The sequence below is a fragment of the Pristis pectinata genome, chromosome 33 (genome assembly GCF_009764475.1).
Source record: "Pristis pectinata isolate sPriPec2 chromosome 33, sPriPec2.1.pri, whole genome shotgun sequence".
NCBI classification, from domain to species: Eukaryota; Metazoa; Chordata; class Chondrichthyes; order Rhinopristiformes; family Pristidae; genus Pristis; species Pristis pectinata.
Window position 1 is genome coordinate 9,550,753 of NC_067437.1, and position 27,363 is coordinate 9,578,115.

Here is a 27,363-nt window from a genome sequence, read left to right on the forward strand (position 1 = left end):
GCATAGAAAACTACAGACCAAGTAGTAAATGGTATTAGTACAGTTCCTCCCTGGGTTACGAATGCCTGTCTTATGGATAGGCAGGATGCTGTGGGGCTGCAGTCATCTTCTGCCGGGTGGGAACGGGACATTTCCATGGAACGGGACATTTCTCTCACCATGGAGCCACACCAATCAGGGGCTGGGGTGAGCCGAGCAGAGCTAGAAGCACTGAGCAGACTCACTCACTGTATCAGTGAGGCCGGCCAACTGGCCGGCCGGCAGCTGTTCTTCCTGCGCCTGCCTTGCTCTCCTGCCACAGCTGTGTCTGGGATCCTCTCTTTGTTTATTTCCGACTTATGAACAGTTCTCGGGAATGGAACCCTGTCTGAACCCGGGGGGGAGATCTGCCTGTACAGGAGGCAGCAAACAAACTGCTTGGAGGAACTCAGCGGGGTCAAGCAGCATGTGGGTTTTGGGGTCGAGATAAAGTGTCCATTTCCCCTCCACACATGCTGCCTGACCCACTGAGTTCCTCCAGCACTCTGTGTGTGTTGCCCCAGAGTCCATGGACATGCTGGGCTGCCCATTTTGTGTGTTGCTCCAGGTTGCATTATCTGCAGTCTCTTGTGTCTCCTGTACTCATGGACATGCTGAGCTGAAGGGCCTGTTTCTGAGCTGTGTGACTGACTCTATGGCACAGACCAGCAGACAAGGGGAGAGGCGCAGGAGGTCAGTGTGGGGACAACAGGTGGGGGAACTTCCTTGAAGCTTCCAGCTGGCGGAACCGACGTCACGGAAGACGGGACATCCGGCCAGTTGGCGCCATGAGGGGAACTCCGAACCGAAAGTGAAGCCGGTTCGGGGTCGGGACGTCCCGGGCGGATCGGTCGGTGCCGGGGAGGAGGTGGGTGTCGGGGCGCGGGAGGGCCCGGGGCTCAGCCAATTCCGAGCGGTGGTGGTTGTCGGGGCTGAGAGCCGGGCTGTGGCCCCACCTTCGAGGTGGAGGGAGCGCCCCCCATTGGAGGAGGGAGTGGAGGGAGCGCCCCCCATTGGAGGAGGGGGTGGAGGGAGCGCCCCCCATTGGAGGAGGGAGTGGAGGGAGCGCCCCCATTGGAGGAGGGAGTGGAGGGAGCGCCCCCCCATTGGAGGAGGGAGTGGAGGGAGCGCCCCCCCATTGGAGGAGGGAGTGGAGGGAGCGCCCCCCCATTGGAGGAGGGGGTGGAGGGAGCGCCCCCCCATTGGAGGAGGGGGTGGAGGGAGCGCCCCCCATTGGAGGAGGGGGTGGAGGGAGCGCCCCCCCATTGGAGGAGGGGGTGGAGGGAGCGCCCCCCATTGGAGGAGGGGGTGGAGGGAGCGCCCCCATTGGAGGAGGGGGTGGAGGGAGCGCCCCCATTGGAGGAGGGGGTGGAGGGAGCGCCCCCCATTGGAGGGGGTGGAGGGAGCGCCCCCCCATTGGAGGAGGGGGTGGAGGGAGCGCCCCCCCATTGGAGGAGGGTGGAGGGAGCGCCCCACAGGGGTGGAGTGCCCTGGGGGAGGGAGCGCCCCCTTAGAGGGAGTGGAGGGATCGTCCCCTTAAAGTGAGCACCTCCTTGAGGCGGGTGGAGGGAGTGCCCCCCCCATTAGAGGAGGGAGTGGAGGGAGAGCCTCAAGTGGCTGGAGTGCCCCAGGGGGGTGCCTCATTAATAGAGTGCACCCATTAGTGAAGCCCCCCCCCCCCAGTGGTGTGGGCGGAGGGAGCATCCCCCTCAGGAGGAGGGAGCCCCCCCCCCCCCCCCAGTGGCAGGGGTGGAGTGGGATGTAACAGTGGTGCACCCTTTTGGTGAGGGGAGGGGTGGCTGGGGGCACCTTGTTTAGAGGAGGTGGTTTGGAGGGGGTGTCAATTGACAAGCCAAGTGTGACAGGCTGAGGCAGAAAATGTAAACCGTAAAAAAAAATCAAAGCTTTTCAAGTCAAGGTCTTTATTTGAGTGCATGTAGATTCTTGCTATTATTGCTCTTCCTGGTAAGTCTCTCAATCAATGCATTTGTTCTATAAAGAATATTTAACCGCATTCTTGCCTTGTTATTTACCCTCCCTTCCTCCTTGATGTCGTTATTTACTCTGCCCAACTGAGGATCCGTGCAGTCCATGTTCCTATGGGATGTAATGGCTCAGTTTTTTCCACTTGGAAGTTGCTACACATCAACATTCCAGGTTATGTAATGTTCCAAAAGAACCACCCAAATGAGAAAGGAAGTAGAGTAGCATTGTTACTTGAGAAGGTATCAGAGTGGTGTTGAGTTGTGATACCAAGGCAGTGGATAGTGTTGTAGAATGGGTTGTTGAAATTGGGAGTGGTCTCCAGCCCCAGCCCCCACCAAATGTGACCTCTTGATAGCACAGAGCATAAATGGGGAAATATCTAGGGCATGTCTGCAATTGTCATGGGAGATTTTAATCTACATGTTATTTGACAAATCAAACTAGCAAATGTATTGAATTTGTGAAGTGCATCAGGGATTGTTTCTCAGAGCAGTATGTTATGGATCCTACCAGGAAACAGGCTGTTTGGGATTTCTTTATGAGTAACGTTGAAGGATTAGTAAGAGCATCCCTGAGGAGGTAGTAACCATAATATGATAGAATGCCAGATGCAGTTTGAGGGTTACACCACAGGAGCAATAATACTGTTGTCAGGTTAAGTAAGGGCAGTTACAAAGGTATGAGGGTAGAGGTGTGGAAATGAGCTGAGATGCATGCAGGTCAGTAGATAAACAGTGGCAAATACTCAGACAGTTGGTCCATAACACTCACCAGGAATTAATCCCAATTAGAAAGAGCGATTCCGTGGGAAATGGGCACAGTTTGTGGTTAACAAAGGAGGTGAAGGGAAATGTTAAACTGTAAAGGAGGGCAGACAAAGTGGTGGGGGCTGGTGGTAGGAGAGGATGGGGAAGCTTTTAGAATTCAGCAGTGAAAGACTAAAAAGCTCATAAGAAGGGAAAAAAATTGATTTTGAGAGAACGTGCATGTAAAGGTCTCTATGGATGTATAAGTTGGAAGAATGCAGCTAAGGTTGGTGTGGGACCTCTAGGTGATTTAGCAACAGGAAACAAAGAAATAGCAGATACGTTATATCAATTTTTTACATCACTGTGGCGGATACTGCAAATATTCCTAAGGTAACAGATGGACTCATTTGAAATAACTTGGAGGAACTTGTAGAAATCCCAATCATAAAGGATAAAGAATTAAGGAAACTCATGGGGCTAAAGGTGTACAAATCTACAAAGGTTTTAAGGGAAGTGGCTGTAGAGATAGTGGACCCAATGGTTGAAAATTTTCAAAACTCACTAATTTCTGGGGGAGTACCAGAAGACTGTAAAACAGCCAATGTGATGCCTTTGTTCAAATACGGAGGAAAACAGAAGGTGGGGACTTTAGGCCAGTTTATTTAACATCTGTTGTTGGCAAGATCCTGGAGTCAATAATCAAAGAGAAAATGACTGATTATTTAGGAAAGCTGACTATAATCAAATTACCTTTTTATTAAAGGTAAATCATGTTTGACAAATTTGCTCAAATTCTTTGAGGATGTGATAGGGAGAGTTGATAGAGGGGAAACTGTAGGTGTAGCCTATTGAGATTCCTGGAAGGCATTTGAAAGCTGCCACATAAGAGACTGATGCAAAAATTAAGAGCCCAAGGTGTTGGAGGAAGTGTGTTAGCATGGATTGAAAGCTGATACATAGAAAATGGAATTGGAATAAATGGGTCTTTTTCAGGTTGAAGGGATGTAACTAGTGGAGTACCCCAGAGATTGGTTATTTGCCCTCAGTGACCTGGAGGAGGGAACGAAATGTGAGGCTTCCAAGGTTAAAGCAGAAAATGTTGGAATTACTCAGCGGGTCAGGCAGCATCTGTGGGAAGAGAAACAGAGCTAACATTTCAACCTGAAGGCTCTTTATCAGCACAGAGATCTGAGAGATGTTGCCGAGAAGAAGGTGGGGGGGAAAGAAGCAGGTGAGAAATTTGAAATCCAGCTGCCCATGTTGGCTGGAGAATGCAGGTGGGGTGTGGGGGTAGGAAACAGGACAGCAAGTCTTTGGACAAACTGAGGTTTATGGAATGGGTTGTTGGAGCAGAATGAGAAATTCCACAAGTTGGGACAAGGAAGAGTTAAATCTGATGAGTATCAGTTCCTGCTCTGTGTACATTCATGCAAAGCAACGGGGGCCAAAACTGAATTTGCTCCAAGTCAGATTGCATTGTTCTTTCTCACATTGTAGTTATTCTTCTTAAGTTTACATTGCTCTCTTCATCACTGAGGTGTGCAGTAGAACAAAGGGACCTGGAAATACAGATCCATAATTCCTTGAAAGTGGCATCGCAGGTAGGTAGGGTCGTAAAGAGACCTTTTGGCACATTCATAAATCAGGGCATTGAGTATGGGAGTTGGGATGTTATGTTGAAGTTGTATAAGACGTTGGTGAGGCCACATTTAGAGTATTGTGTGCAGTTCTGCTCACCTACCTACAGGAAAGATGTCAATAAGCTAAAAAGAGTGCAGAGAAAATTTACACGGATGTTGCTGGGACTTAATCACCTGAGTTACAGGGATAGGTCGAATAGGTTAGGACTTAATTCCCTGGAGCGCAGGAGAGTGAGGGAGATCTTATAGAGGTATACAAAATTATGAGGGGTATAGATAGGGTGAATGCATGCAGGCTTTTTCCCCTCGGGTTGGATGAGACTAGAACTAGAGGTCATAGGTTTAGGGTGAAAGGTGAAATATTTAAGGGGAATCTGAGGAGGAACAACTCAGAGGGTGGTCTAAGTGGGGAATAAGCTGCCAGCGGAAGTGATGTGGGTTCAGTTGTAACATTTAAGAGAAGTTTGGGTAGGTGCATGGATGAAAGCGGTATGCAGGGCTATGGTCCGGGTACAGGTCGATGGGATTAGGCAGAAAACCAGGCCAGCATGGACTAGATCGGCCGAAGGGCCTGAGCTGTAGTGCTCTATGATTATTGTCCTTTCTGGCTCCTTTCCCCTCACTGCTCTGTGTTCTTCACGTCTCCCGATTTCCCACCTCGTTTAGTTTCACTTTCTTCCCAACAGGATGAGTTCTCAGAAGCCTTTGCTGTGTCCATGGCTCATCAACCAAATCGACAGTGGCCAGTATCCCGGCCTCTGTTGGGTAAATGAAGAGAAGAAGCAATTTAGGATTCCTTGGAAACACTGCTTGAGACAGAATATTTCTGCCGATGATATCAAGATTTTTGAGGTAATGCTGAAATAAAAACGTAAAATGCTGACGATAGTCAGCCGGTCAGACAGCATCTGTGGAGAGGCAGTTAGTATTTCAGGTCAATGATCTTTCATCAGAATGAGGATGTTAGAAATAAAACAAATTTTATGTTTGAAGCAAGGGAGAGGAGAACAAAGGGGATTTCATTGTCTTGAAGTATTAACTCTGTTTCTCTCTCTACGTATGCTGCCTGATATGTTGAGTATTTCCAGCACTTTTTATTTCAGGTTCCCAGCATCTGCAGTTTCTTTGCTTTTTAGTTACTTTTTATCTAACATATTTGTAATTTTTTTAAAGATTTTGTTTGACTTAATATTAGAAAGTAATGTTACTTTCATTTTAAGAAAACACAATGCATTATTTTGGTATTGCTTTATTATTGTCACTTGTACCCAGGTATAGTGAAAAACTTGTCTTGCATACCAATCGTACAGGTCAATTCATTACACAGTGCAGTTACATTGGGTTAGTACAGAGTGCATTGAGGTAGTACAAGTAAAAACAATAACAGTACAGAGTAAAGTGTCACAGCTACAGAGAGTGCAGTGCGATAAAGTGCAAGGTCACAACAAGGTAGATTGTCAGGTCAGAGTCCATCTCATCATATAAGCAAACTGTTCAATAGTCTTAGTGGGATCGAAGCTGTCCTTAGGCCTGGTGGCATGTGTCCTCAGGCTCCTGTATCTTCTACCTGATGGCAGAGAAGAGAGAATGACCCGAGTGGGTGGGGTCTTTGATTATGCTGACAAGGCAGCGAGAGGTAAAGACGGAGTCCAAGGAGGGGAGGCTGGTTTCCGTGATGCGCAGGGCTGTGCCCACAACTCTCTGCAGTTTCTTGCGGCCCTAAACAGAGCAGTTGCCGTACCAAGCCGTGATACATCCAGATAGGATGCTTTCTATGATTTTATTGGTTTAAGGATCACTTGCTGTGTAATTGTAAGGATTAACACATTTTGTACGTTCTACAGGCGTGGGCCACAGCAAGTGGCCGGTACAAACCAGGAACCGATGTTCCAAATCCTCCCATCTGGAAAAGAAACTTTCGAAGCGCTTTAGCAAGAAAGAAGCATTTCCGCAGAGTGCTCGACAATAGGAGCGACCCCCTCGACCCGCATTTGGTCTACGAGATCCAGAGCACTGGTGGGTAACAGGAATCCTTGATGCTGATCACTGCGCTCTCTCATCGGTGTACCAGATCCACACACAACCTTTTTCTTTAAGACTTGTATTTCTAGAGCAGCTTTCACATTCCTTTCAAGATAGCCCAAAGTGCTCTACAGCCAATGAAGTACTTTTGAAATCATTTGTAATGCAGCTCCTCCCTAACTTACAAATGCCCGACTTATGTACAGCCCGTATACGAGAAGGAGCATTTGGGAGACTGGTAGAATGGACTTGCTGGCTGCTGCAGGGCTGCAGGCATCTTCTGCTGCCTGAAACTTCAATCGCGGCCACACTTCCGACCTGTGAACTGTTTGGATTATAAACAGTTCACCCAATGGAACCCTGCATGACCTGGAGACGATCTATATGGAAAATGGGCAACCAATTTGTGTGTAGCAAGTTCCCCAAAAAAGTTAATGTGATAATGGTCAGAAAATCTGCCTTTAAGACTAAATGAAGAGTAAATAGTGGGATCTTTGACATGTAGAAGACAATGGGAAAGGAGCTCTGGTGAACAAAGGGTCTCTCTGTCTGTCTGGCAACTTGAGCCACCTGCTCGTGTAGTCTCTGTTTGTGGTGATAAGGAGTTGCTAGGCTTCAAGGCCACAAGGAAATAGGGATGTTTGTGCACACAGTTGCCTCGGCTTGACCAATGGTAGTGTGAGCTGGTCAAGCATACCCAAGTATTGGTATCCTGTGCAGTAGGTGGATACCCACTGGAGAACAATGTATTTAATTTTGTTAGCACCCTGCATTCCTTGAGTCGGGAATGTAATGGGAAGGAGGCTGCTGTGTGGACACAGAGTGACCTCCATATTACAGATCGATAGCTGGTAATCCCAGGGGATGAAATCCACGCCAGGTGGTGGATGTAATGCACTGGGATGTGGTACCAAGAGGCTTTCGAGGCTTGGCATAGCTGGCAGAAGATGGCTGCACAGCTATCTGCTGGGAGTGTGATCCTAAGAAAATGGCACATTGCAGAATTTACAGTTTTTTTTTACAAAGACTGTACAGTTCTTACAAAGATTGTAAGAAATGTCAGCACTGAGCTGTGTCTCAAATATACTTTCACCATCAACACTCAGACCCCTCACACACCTTCACCTAACATACACAAAACACTCCCACCTCCTGCCCCTCCCCCCCCCTCCCCCCCCCCCCCAAGCACAGAAACACAAGGACACCTGCTCTCACGCTCAGAGACAGTCAAACTGACACCTACTTAGATCAATAGAGGAGCATTTTATTGGTGCAGCTTATAGAAGGCAAAGGTTTCCAGTAATCGCTGATGGCCCAGCACACAGGAGGGGAGCCTCTTGGACTCGCGTCTTGGCTGGGCAGGAGGAAAGGGTCCTTTCCCAGAGGGTAGAATCCCCGAGTCCAACCAATTGCAGCGGAAGTGCTAAATCTACCCGGTTTGTAATTCCTTGAGGTCCTTCATCATTCTTATCTCTTATTGAATCAAATCTTCTGTCCAAAAGCATCTCTGTCAACTGGCGTTGATGCGACTGCATTGTATGAATTGGGTTTCAACTTCCACTGGAGGCACAGGAAGAGGCCATTCAAAGTCTTTGTGGAGATTCAGGGTAATCCCAGCAGAGTTGTGCTAGCTGTCAGCTGGCAGCAGATTGCTATCATGAAGGAACAGAGAGATGCTACCTGGGAGCAGATTGCTGTGTGCTTTTGGCTACTTTCCATCCAGGAAACCTGCATACAAAGTAGCCATACTTTTTTTCTTTATCATTGCAGACTTTCCAGAGGGAAATTCACCATCATCCTCAACAGATCAGATACAAAAAGAGGAAGAGGATGAGGAGGATGACTCTGAGGAAGATATGGAGGAAGGGCACATCACCTCATGGCGCCCATCTCTGAGCACCATTTCAGATACAGGCACCATGAAGGCAGAAGACAAACTGTTAGAGGGGTGTATTTCCCAAGACGAGATCCCTGGCACTAGTGGGCTGCAGTCAGTCAAGAGGCAAAGGGAATGTAATGTGCAGGCTCTCCAGAGAGAGAGTCCACACAGTAGTACAGCCCTGGAGGATTCGGGCGAGGACTACGATAGGGAAACGTTTAAGAAAAGGCTGGTACAGATGCACAGTGAAATGCTTGGCTCATTATCCAGCCTGTCAGACAGGGTGCACGAGATGGCTAGAAGCATGGAGGTGTCTGTCTCCAACCTTGCACAGGAGGTCCTATGGAGCCAGGACAGCATGAGCTCTAGTGTGGAGCTGATACGCACATCTGTACCAACAGGCGTTGACGCTACTGCATTGCAACGGCTGATGGATCGAGTTTCAACTTCCATGGAGGTGCAAGAGGAGACCATTCAAAGTCTTTGTGCCTCTCTGGAGGTTCAGTGTAATCCCAGTAGAGCTTTGCTAGCCGTCAGCCAGGAGCAGATTGCTGTCATGAAGGAGCAGAGAGATGCCACCCGGGAGCAGATTGCCCTTCTCCATGAACAGAGGCAGGTCATGCAGGAGCAGATCGCTCTCCAGCACGAGCAGATCACTGTTCTGCGTGAGCAGAGAGCTGACTCTCGAAAGAGCACCGCGGCGCTTAGGGAGCAGACGGCTGTCCTGCGGGATTTAGTGGTTGGGATCGGCACGGGTCTGAAGGCTTTAACGGACGCAATGCAGTCGGGTTCGCAGCTGATCTGCAAGCACCTGTCCAGCCGGGCGCGGGACAGGCCTAGTGGCGTTTTGCGTCTTCGGCCTGTTGCCCTCCCTCGTGGCATCAGCTGTTCTCCTCGGGCAAAGTCCTTGCCTGTGTCCCACAGCAAGCTATCTCGGGCTGCAACTTCTGATGGCAGTACGCTGGAACCTCGCTCTTCCAGACCTTATCGTAGGCATCCATTGCGGACATATTCTAGGATAAAGAAGCAGGCTCCCCAGGGTGCCAGCATAACGGAACAGGCTCCCCAGGGTGCCGGCATGGCGGAACAGCCTCCCTTGGGTGCTGGTACAACGGAACAGGCTCCCCTGAGTCCCATCATGACAGAGCAGTCTCTCCAGGGTGCTAGTACAGTGTAGGGACCTTGCCCGCAGTGCTCCAGCAGCCCCAGTGAGGCTGCAGAGATGCCAGGGCAGACCACATCTCAACTATAGGGTATTCACAGGAGGAACTGTTAGTTTATTTATTAGACATTGATATTGATGTTATACTTGCATACATTTTTTATGAACATTTGAATAGAGAGTTTTAATTGTCATGTGCCAAGAATCTGACGGTAATTGCCAATGCAATGGAATAATGAGTATATCAGCTCATGAAAGGTGGTTTAAGGCATTGTGTGATGCTATCCACTTGATCAACTTTAATGAGAATGAGGGAGCTTATAAACCACGAGGCCCAGGTTGTAAACCTCATTCCATTCCCCTTGAAGAGGGTACATTCCACAGTTGAATGGAATCATGTGGTCGGCGTGTCCAGTGTTAGGATCCTCTCTCGGGCGATAGATGTTTGGTAGCCCTCACCCTAGCCTTGAAGTATTTCTGAACATTGAAGGGTAAATTCAGTTGACCTCTCACCCATGGACATCGATAGAACTGACTTAGTCTTGCTGACTTCTGGAGCCAAAGCAAGTTATCTTAAACAATTCTCCGATAGAGTGAGGTGCTATCATCCTGCATCGCTGCTCATTTACAAAGGCTGCCTTACGTTAAGGCAAGAATTGGTGGTGAGATGATACTTCCAGTCCACTGTTAAATGGACTACTTTAGTAGCTATCCCTGTGACCTGCCTTCTCATTTGATCACATTGCAAGACCAAAGATGCAGATGTTTTTGCAGGATCATCCTTGAAGATGGCTGTTTTTTAAAAAAAATTAAATCCACATTGAACATGATCATTTTCTTGTATGGAGTTCATTATCTCTGGGTCTGACTCTGAGATGCTGCTGGTGATTGAAGTGGGTAGTTTCAAAGGAAATTATTCTTTTAAACAATGTTATCACCTAGGTGCTGGTTCTAAATCCCACACAGATATTGTGAGTACCCAAACAAATGGCTCATAAATTGTTTGATTTGGCAGTAGTTGAAACCCATGCTCCATCTTATTCAAGTGACTTGTCTGCAGGGAGTGCTACAGCGTGCACATCAAACCTGGTGTGTCCAACAATCACATTTGATTTAATGCTTTAAAGTTGCTTAATGGAAGATGATATGAGGTAGTGCTTGCTTTGGGGGAAGGATGCCTGTGGGAGCAATGTGTCAAGGTGGATGTGTTGGGCTGCTGAATTATTTTGTGAATGGCCGACACAGGGGTTCCCTGAAATATTAAACAATTGTGGGGGTAAGGAAGCTCTGTATTAACTTTTTCTAGGAGTTTATCATCGTACCCATGGTACAGGAATGCTGTACCCATGAGCAGAAACCTCCCACTGGTCAAGTTCACCTTGCTCCAAAGTCTACACATTTCATTGTGTGAGCTCCAGAAGTGGCCTTGCCTCAGTGGTCGATATCATTCCCTTGTCAAATGAGAGTAATTGAGTGTAGGTCCTGATCTCCACACTGTTAGATATATAAGGGCATAGTAGGAACCCATGGACTGTGAGAATCTGGGTGATAGGACGGTCCTTGACTGCATGCCCAGGTTGTGTCTCCCTTATAATGTGTAACGTGATCGTCTTCCTGTGCCTTTTGCTAATCTTCATGAAGCTTTTCCTCCTCCCCATCCTCTTCAGCTGCTCCTCCCTTGCTGAGGCCACAGGCAAGGCAGGATGCAGCAGACAGTGACCGACTATGAAGCCCTTTCCAGTGAGTACTGCAGTCTGCTCCCAGAGCGGTACACGCTGTAGAATCTTATCCTGAGGCAGATTGTACCAAGCCCCTGCTAGTCATTGTAGCGGTGCTCAGTTGCGGTGGCTGGTAAACAGACAGGAGTCATAAGCCCACGAGTGAGGGTGTATCTGCCACATATAAGATCCACCCGTGGCTTCCACAGGTAACTGAATCACCCGAGCTCCCTGAATTTTTGTCATGGTCAGGAACACTGAGGGAGTGATGGTGCTTCTGATCCAGGTTGTGAACAGGATCCCCAAATGCTACATTAGGGTGCTGTGCCACCTTCTGAACTTCGGGGATTCCCGCAGTGTTGCTGTGCACCATTCAGCCTTCTGTCTTCCGCTAAAGGAAAAGTGGAGGACGTCCCTTTTCCTTCAGAAGAGGTCATTGGTTACCTCCCTAGGGCTTGGTTGAGTGGTAACACTCTAAGATGTGGCATGGATCAGTTGCGCCAACTGGAATGAACTGGAGGCTGGGAAGATTGAGAGTGATGGTAAGGAAACCATGGGAGCCAGAACGATCCAGGCATCGGTGTGAGGCTCGGGTCACAACCCTAGAAGGTCATGTACCTCTCATGACTAAGAGGTTAAGAGAGCGACATGGGTCCCTATGCACGCTGTGGGTATAGGGTTGGGGCCATGAGCCCTTCCAGGTCACTACCCAAGGTGATCTTGGCCATGATTGTGCTGTCTCTTTTTCAATCTGTTTATTAATTTTCAAATTAATACAGATTAATACATATAACATCGGTAATTATACACGTAATACAAAGAGATCAGGAGGACAATCGACATATATAGTCATAAAGAATAAAAAATATGTTCTAGGCCCCGCGGTTTCCTAGTAAATGAATATATTACAAAAAAAATCAAAAAGAGAAAGAAAAAGATTTATTGTATTAAAAAAACCCAAATCGGAAAAAATTATAAGTAGGAAAACGAAACAAACTTAAAAAAAAATTCCAAAAGGGAAAAAAACTGGACTGATATTTCTCGATGAACAAGGAGCATTATTATTATGTCGTCAACTCTGCTCCTCTAAGATTGTCCTGGCTCCGATTCCTGTATCACCGTTGTAAACAGTGGGAACCCCGGCGAGTTCTTTCCCTGCGATTGGACGACGTGTAGTCGGGTGGCAGACCTTGTCCAGAAGCTCGGCAGTGGAGCTCTGTCAGGTTGGGGCTTCCACATTCATATGGAAATTCTCGGCTTGCTAGCACTTGCATGGGCAGGTGCTGATGTTACCGTCCAGAATTGCTGGCAGGGGCTAGTGAAATCTGGGCTGAAGATGTCGAAAGAGAGGGAGGGTGGATGGGGATGGGGGGACAGGGATGACGGAGGGGGAATGGGTGGAACAACGAAGGGGGGGATAGAGAAGGGGGCAGAGACCTTGGATGGGGGGGCAGGGATGACGAGGGGTGATTGGGGTGGGGATGGACGGGAGGGATGGGTATGATGGAGGGGGGATATGGAAAGGGGTAGGGACGATGGGGAAATAGTGGGGGCGGAGGGGTGCGACAGGGACAGACTTGGGTGACGACAGACGGGGGTGGGGATGACAGGAAGGATGGGGATGATGGGAAATGTGCGGATGGGGACAACGGGGGGGAGGGGGACGGACAAAGGGCGGAGGGGGTGGAGATGGAGGGCGAATAGGGAGAGGAGGCGGGGGGATTGTGGGGGGAGGTGGGGGACGGACGGAGGGAGAGAGATGGGGACGAACAGTTGGGGATGGGGGAGATGAGAGATGGGGATGTGTGGGGAGAGAGGTGGGGGTGGGGTTGTTACTGGGATGGCGGGAGAGACGGGGGAGGGGGGAGAGAGAGAGAGAGAGAGACGGAGACAGGGTGACAGGGACAAACCGGGTAGAGAGAGTGAGAAAGACAGGAAAGAGAGCGACAGAGTAAACACCAGCTTGGTGACCTCTCATTGGAGGTTAGGACAAATTTAGATGTGAATCTATGCTTAAGAGCCAGCAAAGAATGAGCAACTGTTGTAGGTGCCACAGGTGTTGTACGAACTTCCACATCTGTATTTGAGGCTTGTAAAGTTCTGACTGTAATTTTGTTTCACTGCATTTTCAATGTTCTTTCTCCAAAGACCAGGAAGCCAGTGCCTGCAGTGATGAGGAGGAAGAGGACGACAGCTCTGCAACAGGTGTCGACCACGTCTCCATGCCTGCACCTCCTAACACGGTACAACGAGAGCGCATGACGTAATGATTTGGGGCATCATATGGGAGCTCCCTGTGTTGGGTTTATGAACTGGGAGAGCTGGAGTAGTTTATTTGCTGCTCAGAATGGGGCCATTGACTCATCTGCTCCATGTTCTGGCTTGACATGAGTCGGCACCCCACCCTTCCTTGCCTACTTCCTGCCACACTTGACGTAGGCTCAACACGGTGGGCCGAAGGGCCTGTTTTGTGCTGTATGGTTCTATGGTTCTATACCCTCGCTCACACACAGACACACAATTAATGTAGCGTCTATTTCTTTTTGTCTTGTGTTTACCCGTCGTTCCTTAAAACTGAAAATAAAAACAGAATTGTTGGAAATTTTAAGGGGATTGGAGGAAGTTATAAGGGGGATGTCAAGGTTAAGTTTTTTTTACATAGAGAGTTGTGGGTGCTGGCAGAGGTTGTGGGGGCAGATACATTAGGGACATGTAAGAAACTCTTAGGTAGACACATGAATGATAGAGAAATGCAGGGCTATGTGGGAGGGAAGGGTTAGCTGGATCTTGGAGCAGGATAAAATGTCGGCACAACATTGTGGGCTGAAGGGCCTTTATTGTGCTGTAATGTTCTATGTTCTAAATCCTCAGCAGGTCAGACAGCATCTCTGGAGAAAGAACCAGAGCCATCTTTTCAGATTGATGACTTTTTAGCTGTGATGCTGCCTGATCTGCTGAGGATTTCTAGCATTTTCTGCTTTTATTTTGGATTTCCAGCATTTGCAGTTTTTTCTCTTAAACCTATCTCAGCTCTTTTAGCGCTCTCAGTGGGGACATGTCCCATATGCCTGAAAATAATGCTTTGCAGTTGTCCTGCAATCTTACCGTGTGTGGGAGGTGGGGTAGTGGGGAAACACTGGAAGGGGACAGTGTTAGGTTTGTTGATATCAAATCGTTCAAAGAAACCGATTTCTGAACGGTCCATGAACACTACCTCGTTATTCCTTTTTTGCAGTATTTATTTATTTTTTAATTTATAGTAATTTTATATCTTTGCACTATACTGCTGCTGCAAAACAACTAATTTCACGCCATAAAAGACAATGATAATAAATCTGATTCTGAAGGGCTCAGAGGAGGTAGACAGGTTTCTCCATTGGATTTGTTATTGAGTATCATGCATTTATGCACCCTTGCTTTGGAGTTGTTGGATTCGACTGTTTTAAGTAGTCTTTTAACATGTATAATGTTTAATATACCTCAAGTGGCTGTACAAGGAATGGCTGCTTCCTAGCTTATTGGTATATCCATCAGGTGAATATGTGTTTTCTCGTGTATAAAAGGTGTCGTTTTTTTGTTAATCTCTCTCTTGCTCTCTTCCCCCTCTGCCTGGCCCTAGCCCATCTTTAGTTCCTTTTGTCTCGGCTCATCTCCTAGTAGTAAAGCTAGTGCCATGTGCTCTGTGACTGTTTCTTTGTTTTAAACTTTTCCAATAAAACTTCGTGAAGCACCAAGTTGTTTTCAACTCATTCCTGGACTCCTGAAAGAACCTGCGGATTCGAAAATAACTGGATCCGACAGAGTCTCCTCAGATGGTAAAATCAACCCTCTCCAACTCTAGAATCTTTTCAAGATCGCTCCTTGGGTTTCTGCTCTCTGGAAAAAGAGCCTTGGCTTGTTCTTTTCCAAAGCAGTTTTGCAAAGTTAGTCTGTGCACCTCAGAATTTAGGAATATGATTGAAGTTTTAGATGCATGGAATTGGAAAGCAAAAAAAGTCCTGTAGATGCTGAAAATCTGAAATAAAAACAATGTGTAAAGCACTCAGGCAGCATCTGTGGAGAGAGAAACACAGTTAATGCTTTAGGTTGAAGCCCCTTTGTCAGAATAGAGAGATAAGGATAGATTTAAGCTGCAGACAAAGTGGCAGGAGGGATGGATAGGACGGAGGGAATACCTGTGATGGGGTGAGGCCAGGGTTGCCACTTGTAGAAGTCGTCTAGTCATATGGGTTAAAAGGGGCAGTCAGAGGATGATAACGCACTGGGCACATCCCACGGACAAGGGGGTATAACGTGTTGCTGATAGCAGGGCTGTGGAATGTGCCAAGTGTGTCAGGCTGTACAAATGGAGAGAGCAGAAGCGAGCCAATATTGCAGTTGGATGATTTGTAACAGAAATGGCAAGATCTGATGGGAGAAAGCGAGCTACCTGAAGCTGGAGAATTCGATATTAAGTCTGGAAGGCTGCAATGTGCCCGGATGGAAGATGAAGTATTGACATTGAAATGTGTAGAAACTTTTCCCATAGTTTGATCCGTGTAATCATTTCTTTTGATTATTCCCACAGGGAACTCTGGAGAGCAGCCTGAGTGATATGAGAATATTCGACCAAACACCAGGTACCTGCATGGTGTTGATTTTGTTTTGTCGTCTTCCTGATGCTGGGCCATATTGGGCCACAACATGAACCTCACAGCACTGTTCCGAGTGTCTATTTTACAGACAGATTAAGACAGATGGGAATCAACACATAGAAAACTGTGCCATTCTTCTGAAGCAGTTGCTGTGGCTTCCTTTGGCGATGGAAACTCTATTGGCATAGACGTCAGCTTTGGTTTTCAATGGAGAGGGTTCAGAAGAGGTTCACCAGGATGCTGCCTGGATTATAGGGAATGTGCTATAAGGAGAAGTTGGACAAAGTAGAGTTGTTTTCTCAGGAATGGTGGAGGCTGAGAGAAGACCTGATAGGAATTTATAAAATTATGAGAGGCATAGATAGACAGCTGGTATCTTTTTCCAAGGGTCGAATACTAGAGGGTATGCATTTAAGCAGGTTGAAATGTCTAATACTGGAGGGCATGGGTTTAAGGCAAGAAGGGGGGAAAGTTCAAAGGAGATGTGAGGGGCAAGGTTTTACTCTGAGAGTGGTGGGTGCCTGGAATGTGCTGCCAGGGGTGGTGGTGGAGGCAGGTATGATAGAGGTGTTTAAGAGGCTCATAGGTACATGAATATGCAGGAATGGAGGACCATGTGCAGACAGAAGGGATTAGGTGTCACTAGCTTAATTAGTTCTGTACAGCATCGTGGGCCTGAAGGCTTGTTCCTGTTCTGTATGGTTCAATGTTCTATTAGGCACAGCTCCCACCTGCGCATCTGGAGATCATGGGTTCAGTTCCCAAACGATCAGTGACGGGAGTGCGTCAAACTGGGATGGCAGGTTTGTCCTGCGGGGAGGGATTAAGCAGGCTAGACCTACGCTCTCTTGAGTATATAATAATGAGAGGCAGTCTTATTGAAACGTACAGAATTCTTGTAGGGCTCGATGCAGGGTAGATGCCAGCATGATGTTTCCCCTGGTTTGCAGAGTATATTGAAGATAGCTCAATCATTTTTTTCTTTTGTGAAAGTTGACCCGAACTTTAATAAATCAGACAACAGCAGAACCAAAGAAAATACGATTAATGCTTTATTAGTTTAACGCTAGCGGGAGTGAGGGATACAGAGAAAGAGTAAACAGTGTAACCCGAGCTCTGTACTAGACTCACTCAAAGATGCCCCGGTTAGTGTGTACTTTTATACCCACTTCGTGAGAAACCTTCGTGGGAAGTTGCACGTACTACGGCAATTGCTTACAGTAAGCTTTTAGCAAAACAAGATATGTCTAAAAAATGTATTTCTTTCTCACCCACACCTGGACCTTTTTTCAACCATAACTATAGTCACCCCATGGCTGAGGTAATTTCATACCATGGGAAAAATAGCTGCATATTATTAACCCTTACATTGCCAGTTGTTAACCCTTGCATTCCCAGTTATTGGCACTTTGGATACTCCAGGAATCAATGGATAAGGAGTTAGTGCAGGAAAACGGTGCTAAGGTAAAGGATAAACCATGAATAAAACTTTCATCTTCTGCGCCCGTATTTTTGTTTTCAGACACTGGGAACATTAGCCTAGGCAAGGTTCTGGTTCCCAGTAAGAATTTACTGGTTCCCAGTAAGAAGTGTGCTGTTCATCCTTTCATTCGTTAAAGGGAGCAGCAAACGTGATGGGCTGAATGGCCATCCCTATTCCTCCTGTTCTTACTGGAAGCCAGAACCTTGTCCCAGCTGCCATTACTAGTATCTGAAGGAAAAGACTGTGGGTGGAGGAGATGGGAGTTTCCCACTTCCTCTCCCCTGAATGGTCATCCCTGAGATGTCGGAGGTAGGTGAAGGGGTGGGAATGATGGACTAGGTAAGGAGCCAGCCTGCAGAGGTAGGGTCCTCCAGCGAGGAGGTCTCCTCTCATTGTAACTCACTTAGAATCAGGTTCCACATTCAGCAAGTTAGAATGATTGAGGAGGCCAGGTTTCAGGCTGCTTGGTGCCCTGATCCCAACTTTACGAAGATACGAAGGGTAATCTGAACCTTGGGTCCCTGTGGCCTGTCCATTGAGAGTATGTGATGCCCACGTCTAGATGGGATGCGGGTGCTATGGGTCATCCAGATGTGACACTTACAAGATTCCTTGGATTGGGGCAAGTCAATCTAATGTTGCCTCTCTTATTTTAGGACACAGTAACCAGTGGGCCTTGGAAGATGGGAATTTGGCCATGAATATTCCCAACTATTTTCCAATACAAGCAAATTCAAACCCTGCTCTTGGTGCAACTGCAGGTGGTGCTTGGGCAATGCAACCCCCAGTCGAAGACCCCTACGTCACGATTCCAAGCACTACCGAGTTCAAAGCACAGATGAAGGAATATTTTCCAGGCGGGACACTCGGTTAGTCTTATCTTTTATTCCGACTTCACCCTGTGCGGCCGTCTGTGCATCAGTTGAGTCTGTGCTCACCTGGCAGATTTAATCCTGAGCCAGTCACAGCCTCTAGATCTGCTGATCATGTAATTGAAAATCAAAAAAAAAACTGCAGATGCTGGAAATCTGAAATAAAACAAAGTGCTGGAAACACTCAGCTGACCAGGCAGTATCTGTGGAAAGAGAGTTAATTTTCAAAGCCCCTTCATAACTGGGAAGGTAAGAAAAGGGGTTTGTTTTGTTGCAGAGAGGAATGGTTAGGATAATGTTGTGTCGTTAACACTTTATTTTGCATTCTGTTACTGTTTTCCCTTGTACTACCTCAATGTAATGAAATGATCTGTATGGATGGCATGCAAACCAAGGTTTTTCCACTGTACCTTGGTACGTGACAATAATAAACCAATTTAAAATTACGGTTTGATGAGTCATTGGAGAGAGATGTAAAAGCTGTGAAATGCAGGTCTGATCTGCTGTCGGAACCTGACACCGAAAGGGGAATAGTGGAAATGTCCAGCTCATCAGGCGGGGTTTGTGCAGGGAGAATAAAGAACAAGTCCTAAACACTACTGATGGATCACCTTAAAGAAGAACTGATCAGTTCAGATATGAATGGGAAAAAGTGTGTTCCCTGAAATTGTTGAATTTGATATTGAAACCTGAAGTCTGGTGGAATATGAAGTGTTATTCGTCAAGCTTTTGTTGGAATGGTGCAGGAGGCCACAGACAAATGGGTCAGAGTGAGAGGGAAATGGAAAATTTAAAGCTTCAGGCATTTGGAAGTTCAGGGTTACACCTGCAGACTAAAAGGTGCTAGTCATCCAATCTGCATTTGGTTTCTCCAATGTAGAAACTCTCTGCAAAACTAACTTGTTTTCTTGCTTTCCCTCGCAGATGCTGCCTGACTCGCTGAGTGTTTCCAACACTTCTGTTCAAAGGCAGATGATGTACTTTGTCGGTGATGCAGTTCTGCTCAATACTTGTTAACTCGAGATGACGGAACTTTTTGCAAAATTCTTTCTCATTAGTACAATACTTAGGAGGCTCTGAAATTGAGATATTTAATGTCTCTCTTTCTGTTTTTGCTCTCTTTCTTGCATCACACAAACTCAGCTTGGCGATAGAATTCGTGTCAGTCAGAATTTTCAACGTGGTCCTAGTTTTCCTCCAGAAAAAGGAGCATTGCACAGGAAATGCTGTGTGCTCTCTGCAGAAACTGTGTTGGGTGTAACTTGTGCCCTGAGGTGCCAGGTCGTATTTCTGGGGTGAAGTGTTGTAGAGTCAGTGTAACATCCTTCTCCAAAAAAAAAGGAAATCTGTTTTCAATGGCACAACGCTGATGTTGATGGCATTTTGTAAATGGGTTTCCAGGTTGATGTTTTCGCAGTACTGAGGGTGTTGTTGTACTACTGTGGCATAACTTGTACCTCTTTGTGTTCTGCTCTGTATAAACCCCTAATTTAACCCTTGGAGCCCAAGTACAATACTGGTATATTGGTATTTTATCACATGTATCGAAGTACAGTAGAAAAACTTTGTTTTGCATGCCATCCATACAGATCATTTCTTCACATCAGTACATCGAGGTAGTACAAGGGAAAAGCAATAACAGAATGCATAATAAAGTGTTACAGTTACAGAGAAAGTGCAGTGCAGGCAGACAATAACGTGTAAGGCTATGATGAGGTAGATTGTGAGGTCAAGAGTCCATCTTATGGTACAGGGGGACTGTTCAATAGTCTTATAACAGCAGGATAGAAGTTGTTCTTGAGCCTGGCGGTACGTGCTTTCAGGCTTTTGTATCTTCTGCCTGATGGGAGGGGGGAGAAGAGAGAATGTCCAGGGTGGGAGGGGTCCTTTATTATGCTGGCTGCTTTACTGAGGCAGCGAGAAAGTGTAGGCAGAGTCCATGGAGGGGAGGTTGGCTTCCGTGATGCGCTGAGCTGTGTCCACAACTCTCCGCAATGTCTTGCGGTCTTGGGCAGAGCAGTCGTCATACCAAGCCAAAACTAAATAGAGTGAGGGTAGGCTTATTAAAAGCTATGGGAAGGTGTAAATAAGACATGGGCTTCTTAGATGTGGCATGATTGGCTGAGAATTCCAGGCCCAAATTTGGGAGGAAGCAATCTGTTAACGGTGAAAGTTTGGGAAGATACATTAACGTAAAACTCCTGTCTCTGCAGTGACTGAGTTTGAGGTCTCAATCTACTATCGTGGCAGAAAGATATGGAAGGAATTTGTGAAAAACACCAACGGCTTCCGTCTTTCCTACAACACGGAGTCCGCCTTCCCCTACCTGCAGGATGTCTGGTTACCGAACACTGCCTCGGTGCCGTTGAGCGACCAGCAACAGATCAAGTACACGACCCAACTACTGGAACGTGTTGACCAAGGGCTGACGTTGGAGGTGCAGAACAACCTGATCTCTGCCCAGCGGTACGGCCGGTGTAAGGTCTTCTGGTCAATAGGGCAAGATCCTACCAGTACCGAACCTCAGGAAATTTCGAATAGGAATTTCACCGTCCTCTATGGCCTGGCTGAGTTTAATAAAGGTGGGTGAAGTGGATGGGGCAGCAGCTCTAGAATGACACCAAGGGAGCCAACTCCCGTCTATTACACCAGTGATTCAAAGGTCACATATCAGACGTCACTCTGCAAAGAGTCACATTTTAAAGGTCACATTTTAGAGGCATTCAGCACGGAAACAGGCCCTTCAGCCCAACCGAGATTCCCATCTAAACTATTCCCATTTCCCCACATTTGGCCCATATCCCTCTAACCCTTTCCTATCCATGTACCTGGCAAACATCTTTTAAATGTTGTTAATGTACCTGCCCCAACCACTCCCTCTGACAGGTCATTCCATATACTGACCGCCCTCTGGGTGGAAAAAGTTGCCCTCAGGTTCAAATTAAATCTCTCCCCTCTCACCTTAAACCTATGCCCTCTAGTTCTTGATTCCCCAACCCTGGGGAAAAGACTGCACATTCAGCCCACCTATGCCCCTCATGATTTTATACACCTCTATAAGATTAGCCCTCATTAACCTACGCTCCAATGAAAAAAGTCCCAATCTGCTCAATCTCTCTCCATAAATCATTCCCTCGAGTCCCGGCAACATCCTCATAAATCCTCCTGCACTCTTTCTAGCTTAATGGCATCTTTCTTTTAGCAAGGTGACCAAAACTGAACACGATATTCCAAATGCATTTCCACCAAATTAATGGACAACTGCAACATAACTTCCCAACTGTAACCGGTTATACCTTGGAAATGGAAACAACTAAAACCAAATTCTCTTTGCTGCATCAAATCAGTTGATTGAGTGTTGTGGTGAAGTGGGGGAAGGGTGCTGTGTTTTGGGTACATTGATCATATTCAAGAGCACACCCTCAGTTTTAAGCCAGCCACAGGTATAACTCGTGTCAGCCGGAGGACCTATTGATGAAATAGCTCCATTATCAGGGCACAAGCCAGCTGTGAGGTGGTATGTTAGGTGAACACAGTTCCAATAACTCTCAGGGAAATTCAAAACCATCTTGGACAAAGCAGTCCTATTGATTGGTGCCTCATCCACCATCTTGAACATTCACTCCCTCCACTGCTGTGGCGGGAGTGTTTACCATCTACTCGTCAAGCACAACCAACCATAACCTCTTTCTCCCAGAAGGACCCAGGCAGCAGATACATGGGACTGCTGTTACTGACTGATTTCCCCTCCAAGTCGCACACCTTGCAGATGTATTGCTGGTCCTTCATCGTTGCTGGTGTAAATGCTGGAGCTCCCTCCCAACCAGACTGGGAGCAGCTTCACCACACAGAGTGCAGTTGCTCACACCTCTTTCACACGGTCTGACAGGGATAGGTGGTTAAAGCCGACATTGCCACTGACACACGCAACCTGGATTGAACAAAACAAATTCTACTTTCCCTTTGCAGAACTGTATGACTTTGTGAATTCCACCGGCGGCTCCCCACAGTACTCGATTTGGCTGTGCTTTGGAGAGCTTTGGCCCGATCGTAATGGCAAATCCTGGAACAAGAAGATGATCATGGTTCGGGTAAGTCAACGTGTGGGCACCACAACGAATTGTTTGCCTTAATGCGGGACCAAGTTCCCCTTGGACCTACGCACCTTGTTCCCAAGGGCTCCTCTTGCTCAGTCCTGCTCCTCGGATACAGCCTGCTCATTCCATCCTCCTCTACAACCATCACTTCGGCACAATAGAATAGCAGAGTGTGGTCCTGACTAGTAAAGTGCACCATAGATCCAGAGATAGAAACATAGAAAACCTACAGCGCATACAGGCCCTTCGGCCCACAAAGTTGTGCCGAACATGTCCCTACCTTAGAAATTACTAGGCTTACCCATAGCCCTCTTGTTTTTCTAAGCTCTGTGTACCTATCCAAAAGTCTCTTAAAAGACTCTATCATATCCGCCTCCTAGCTCTTTGCATTATGAAGGAATGTTGCCTGAACTGATTATTTCTAATGTGAAATATTTATCCAAAGTTAAATCCACTTGGTTATTTTAACATAGCTTTCAGAGATAGGTCCTGGTGGGTCATTATTTGGTATTTAATTAGCTAAAGAAAGTGACTGTACAGTACAATTACTGCAAATGGGACGAAGTTCCTTTATGACATTAAAGCTATGGAAAGCTATGAACCAAGTGCCGGGCAATGGGATGAATATGGAAGAGTGCTCATTGGTCAGTGTGGATGAGTTGGGCCGAATGGCCTGTTTCTATGCTGTACCCTGCTAGGATTCTATGAAAATAAGTACGATTTGAAATATAAATATGAAAACAAAATTAATGAGGTGAAGGTAAAATTGCACATGTGGATAATTGGAATGAGAAGATCAACTGTAAAACAAACAAAAGACTGCAGTTAAGAAACCCAAAATGCAGAAAGGCCTCAAGGAAGAGTATAACTGAGTAATTCAGTAGAATGAAGGTAAAGTTCAATTCATCCAAGGACAAGTTCAAGGCTGGCATCCTGAGGACGAGATTATGGGGTGATCTCTGGTTGAGGTCATAACTCTCAGGAAACATGTCAACTCTGGTGGAAGGACAGGAGGTTGCATGTGACTCTGTACTCGGCAATGTGACAGGCACTTAAAAGGTGCCCTCTGAAGTGGCCTCGAAAGGCCAGTTAGGGATGGACAAGAAATGTTGGCCTTGGCAGTAATAACCGGATCTTAAAAACCAATCAAATAAAAGTACTTAATATTTATATATCTGAACAGTTACACTGGGAGAGTGCAGCTGGGGTGGCAATGGCTGAGCGAGCTGATGAGCAGGAGAGATTGGTGACTGTCGCTGTGCTTGCTGGGACTGAGGCATCAGCTGCTGGGATTGTTGGACTGGCTGCTGGGGCTGCTGGAGGTGCTGATAGAGTGGATAAGGTGGCAGATGTTCCATTGTCATATTACTGGTATCCAAGGCAAATCCTTGTGCAGTTCGAAGACGTGCGAGTTCAAATCTCGTGCGAAATGAGAAATCTAACCTTGTACAATTAATCAATTTTTTTTTAAAGAGGAACTACTTTCAATTCAGAAAGAGAAACAGTGCTAACGTTTGATGAAGGGTCTCAGACCCAAAACATTGACTCTTGTTTCTCTTCCTGCAGCTCCTGCCTGACCTGCTGAGTGTTTCCAGTATTTTCTGGTTTTATTTCAGAATTCCAGGGTCTGTAGTTTTTATGTTCTTATGGTGCAGTGCCTCCCCTTTGGTTGGCTGGGTCCGGACTGATTCGGAGAGGTTTGTGAGTTGGTCCCACTCCAGGACATCGGCACACTGCTGCATCCCAGGAGAAAGGAGGAGGGAACCTGTTGCAAGGGTTAACGTTCAAGGCATGGTATAATGTACACCATGGGAAAAGCAGGATAGCCTGCGTCTCTGTAAACACAGGAGTAACCTGGTAACAAACATTAAAGTCATGAAGGGAATTGATAGGGTAGGCATGGAGAAGCTGCTTCCCCTTGTGGGGACGACGACAATTAATTGTGCAAGATGACCACTAATAAGGGAACTCGGGCGAAGCAGCTTTCTGCAAAGCATTGGAAGGAATGTAGAACTTGTTCCTGCAAAGCTGGATCAACAGGAAAGCTGGATAAACACACGAGGAAGAAAGAAGGAAAATGTGCTGGTAGGAGAGATCAAAACAGCAAATGGTGGGGGCCTTCAGGTCAGACGCCATCCACGGAGCTGATGTACTGGGCTGATTATTTTTCAGAACACGAAGCCTTTGAGCTTCCTCTGTTGTAGGGCAACATCAACGAGTGTGGGGAGCATAAGCCGGCAAGCACGTCTTCCTGTGCTAGTCATTTCCCTGACTTTGGGCTGGTGCTTAAACTGAGGTCTTTGCCTTCCAGCCGGTGCGTTGTTGATAAATTCGAGGTCGTTATTTGAGGAAGTCAATGCTCCAGAGGACTTTTCCCTAGCAACACCGTCAAAAATCCCTTGAAAGGACTTTTGTTTTAATTTCTCTTTGTGTGAACTCTCTGCCCACAAAATCAATTGTAATCTACAGACCTGCAATCTGGAACTTCGAGGCCACTCAACCCATCAGACCCATTCTGCTGGTTGAGACTTCATGCAATCATAGAAATTTGGAGCACAACAGGTGTCCATTCAGCCCACTGTGTGCATGCCAGCCAAAAACAATGTAGTTAATCCCCGTTGCCAGCTCTCGCTCCGTTCATTATCCAATGGTTAAGGCTCTTCAGGTGTTCAACCAAGTATTGCTTTAATGTAGTGAAGGTTTCTGTTTTTATCAATCTTTCAGTCAGGTGAGTTCCAGACCCACATCATCCATTGAGTGAAGAAAGTTTTACTCAAATAGTTTTAATTCTTTATTAATTTAAATCTGTTTCTAAGTTATTGTCCTCTCTGCTGAGGGAAATGTATGCTTCCCATTCAGCTGTGTAGGCCTTTGATAATTTTATTCACATTAATTCAATCTCTATTCTAATGACAACAGCACGGAGTTGCCTGTGTCTCTTAACTATAATTCTCCTGCCTCTTGTCATCCTCTCGGGGATTGATCTGATGTTTGCGGGTTCTGAGGTGACTGTGAGGCCAGTGTGGGAAGCGCAGGCTCTAACGCAGCTGGGGCAGGTAGCTGGGTAGGTTGTGAGGCAGTGCACTCCTTCTGCTGTTTACACTGGACCTCCCTGTGCATGCACTTGAGGTTCCTGAATTCTGCCAGCCAACATAATCACACCCCACGCACCCAGGTTATTCTCTCTTCTCCCCTCTCCCATCGGGCAGAAGATACAAAAGCCTGAAAGCACGTACTACCAGGCTCAAGGACAGCTTCTATCCTGTTTATAGGATTTGAATGGTCCCCTTGTATGATAAGATGGACTCACAATCTACCTTGTCCTGGCCTTGCAACTTATTGTCTGCCTGCACTGCACTTTCTCTGTAGCTGTAACACTTTATTCTGCATTCTGTTATTGCTTTTCCCTTGTACTACCTTGGTGTACTGATGAGATGAAATGATCTGATTGGATGGCACGCTAAACAAAGTTTTTCACTGTACCTTGGACAATAATAAATCAATTTACCAATAGACCATGAGTTTTTATCTTCCCTCTCTACCTTTGAGAGTTGCATTGTCCTGTATGTGAAGAGACGTGCAGAGTTTGAGAAGCAAAATGAAGTGCTTTGTAAATAGGTGGTAATCAATTATTGCCTATATGATCCGGTTTCTGTACTGATGGATTCTTCCTCCCTCGTCCAGGTGACTCCAGTTACCTTCAAACTGTTGCACGAGTTGGCTCTTGGAATTGGGGCCTCGTCTCTGAAGAGCGACGAAGTGAATCTACAGTTCTCGGACCACCTTTCCACGACCAGCTTTTTATCCGTGCTGGAGGAGTACATGGACCTCAGCTAGGTGGGCGGTGTCTGCCGAGACCATTCCGGAGGTGGTGTGAGTGACTGATCCTGCGAACTGAAATTCAAATCCCACCTGGATTGATAAGAATTGAAGTGCAATTTTTTTTTAAAAAAGTAATAAAATAAATCTGAGATAAAATCAGAAAAATGCTGGAAACACTCAGCAGGTCGGGCAGCATCTGTGGAGAGAGAAACAGTTCATGTTTCCAGTCAGAGCCCACTCATTAGAAAATTTGGAATGCTGTTTTGAAAACTTAACTAATTCACCAGTGTCATTATGGGAAGGAAAACCTGTTACCTCCCCATATGTGACTCCAGTCCGACTGTCCTCTGAAGTGGCCAACCAAGCCAATGGGTTCTATTGTGATTCGTGAAAGTGGTTCCTCGCCACCTTCTCGGGATGGCAAAGGATATGGAATAAATGCTGGCCTCATCAGCCAATCCAGTAACCTGACAAAGGGATCAGGAAATGATAGGTTCTCGGCAACTGGATGCAACCAGAAAGAATGGTTGTCTTGGACTCAGAGCCTAAGGGCTATGTAGTGGCTATGTTCACTCTTGTTAGTGGCAGTGGTCATTGTTTTCCCACAGAGAAGGTGGTGAACTGCTTCCCTAATTGGATCAGTTAGTGGAGACCAGAATAGGTACCCGGGAAATGTAACCAATGTTTACCAACAGAGCAATTCCACCTTTCTGTGGAAAATCCTCCTCTGGATTGACTCGATGCTTAGAGAGAGGTGCCGCCTGGTGAAGATGCAAATCCAGCGGCTGCAGTTTATCTGATTCTTGCTCTGGGTGGGGTGATGAGGCACGGTTGGATTGGTGAGAGGCCACCAACGTTTGACAATCCTAACCACGTGTTGAATGGTCCAACCCAGGGGCAGGCTCTGTGACGATGTATTGGCTGTTTCTGTGCTGCGGAGTAACTGGACCAAATGAACCACTGTGCCTGAACTGAAATGTTAGTTTTGTGAATTGTCCGTGAGCTTCCTGTAATGCTTTGTACGCTGCTGATCAACCAACTAAAAGCTGGCTATTCAAATAACCAACTGTCGTCTTGTTTATTAGGTCTGAACAGTTGGAGATCTCAATAATTTTGCATGGTTTCAAATTGGCAAATTCATGGTGCATATTTTCTATCTCTGCCACATTGTGGTACAAAAATCTGCATTGAAACTCTTGTAGTCAACTTGTACTTCATAATGGTAACAACATTCACCCAGTCCTTTCAATTGGGAATTTAGAATTCTATAGTCTGCAAGGG

At 46.6% G+C, this 27,363-nt stretch overlaps 1 protein-coding gene across 3 annotated transcripts; it reads left to right on the forward strand.

Annotated features, from left to right (window-relative positions):
* Positions 1 to 788: 788 nt before the first annotated feature.
* Positions 789 to 27,128, forward strand: LOC127585504 (interferon regulatory factor 3-like). Of its 3 annotated transcripts, XM_052043014.1 has the most exons (9): positions 4,324 to 4,354; positions 5,080 to 5,245; positions 6,238 to 6,409; positions 13,323 to 13,417; positions 15,742 to 15,793; positions 17,948 to 18,160; positions 20,377 to 20,745; positions 22,133 to 22,254; positions 25,945 to 27,128. In XM_052043014.1, the coding sequence occupies exons 2-9, from the start codon at positions 5,081 to 5,083 to the stop codon at positions 26,095 to 26,097; spliced, it is 1,341 nt and encodes a 446-aa protein (XP_051898974.1). In that variant the 5' UTR covers positions 4,324 to 4,354; position 5,080; the 3' UTR covers positions 26,098 to 27,128. The 3 variants fall into 3 exon arrangements, with proteins under 3 accessions (XP_051898973.1, XP_051898972.1, XP_051898974.1); XM_052043013.1 differs by lacking the exons at positions 4,324 to 4,354; positions 13,323 to 13,417; positions 15,742 to 15,793; ... (2 more) ...; positions 22,133 to 22,254; positions 25,945 to 27,128 and adding exons at positions 789 to 886; positions 8,186 to 10,285; XM_052043012.1 differs by lacking the exons at positions 13,323 to 13,417; positions 15,742 to 15,793; positions 17,948 to 18,160; ... (1 more) ...; positions 22,133 to 22,254; positions 25,945 to 27,128 and adding an exon at positions 8,186 to 10,269 and having other exon boundaries at positions 4,308 to 4,354.
* The last annotated feature ends 235 nt before the right edge of the window (positions 27,129 to 27,363 follow it).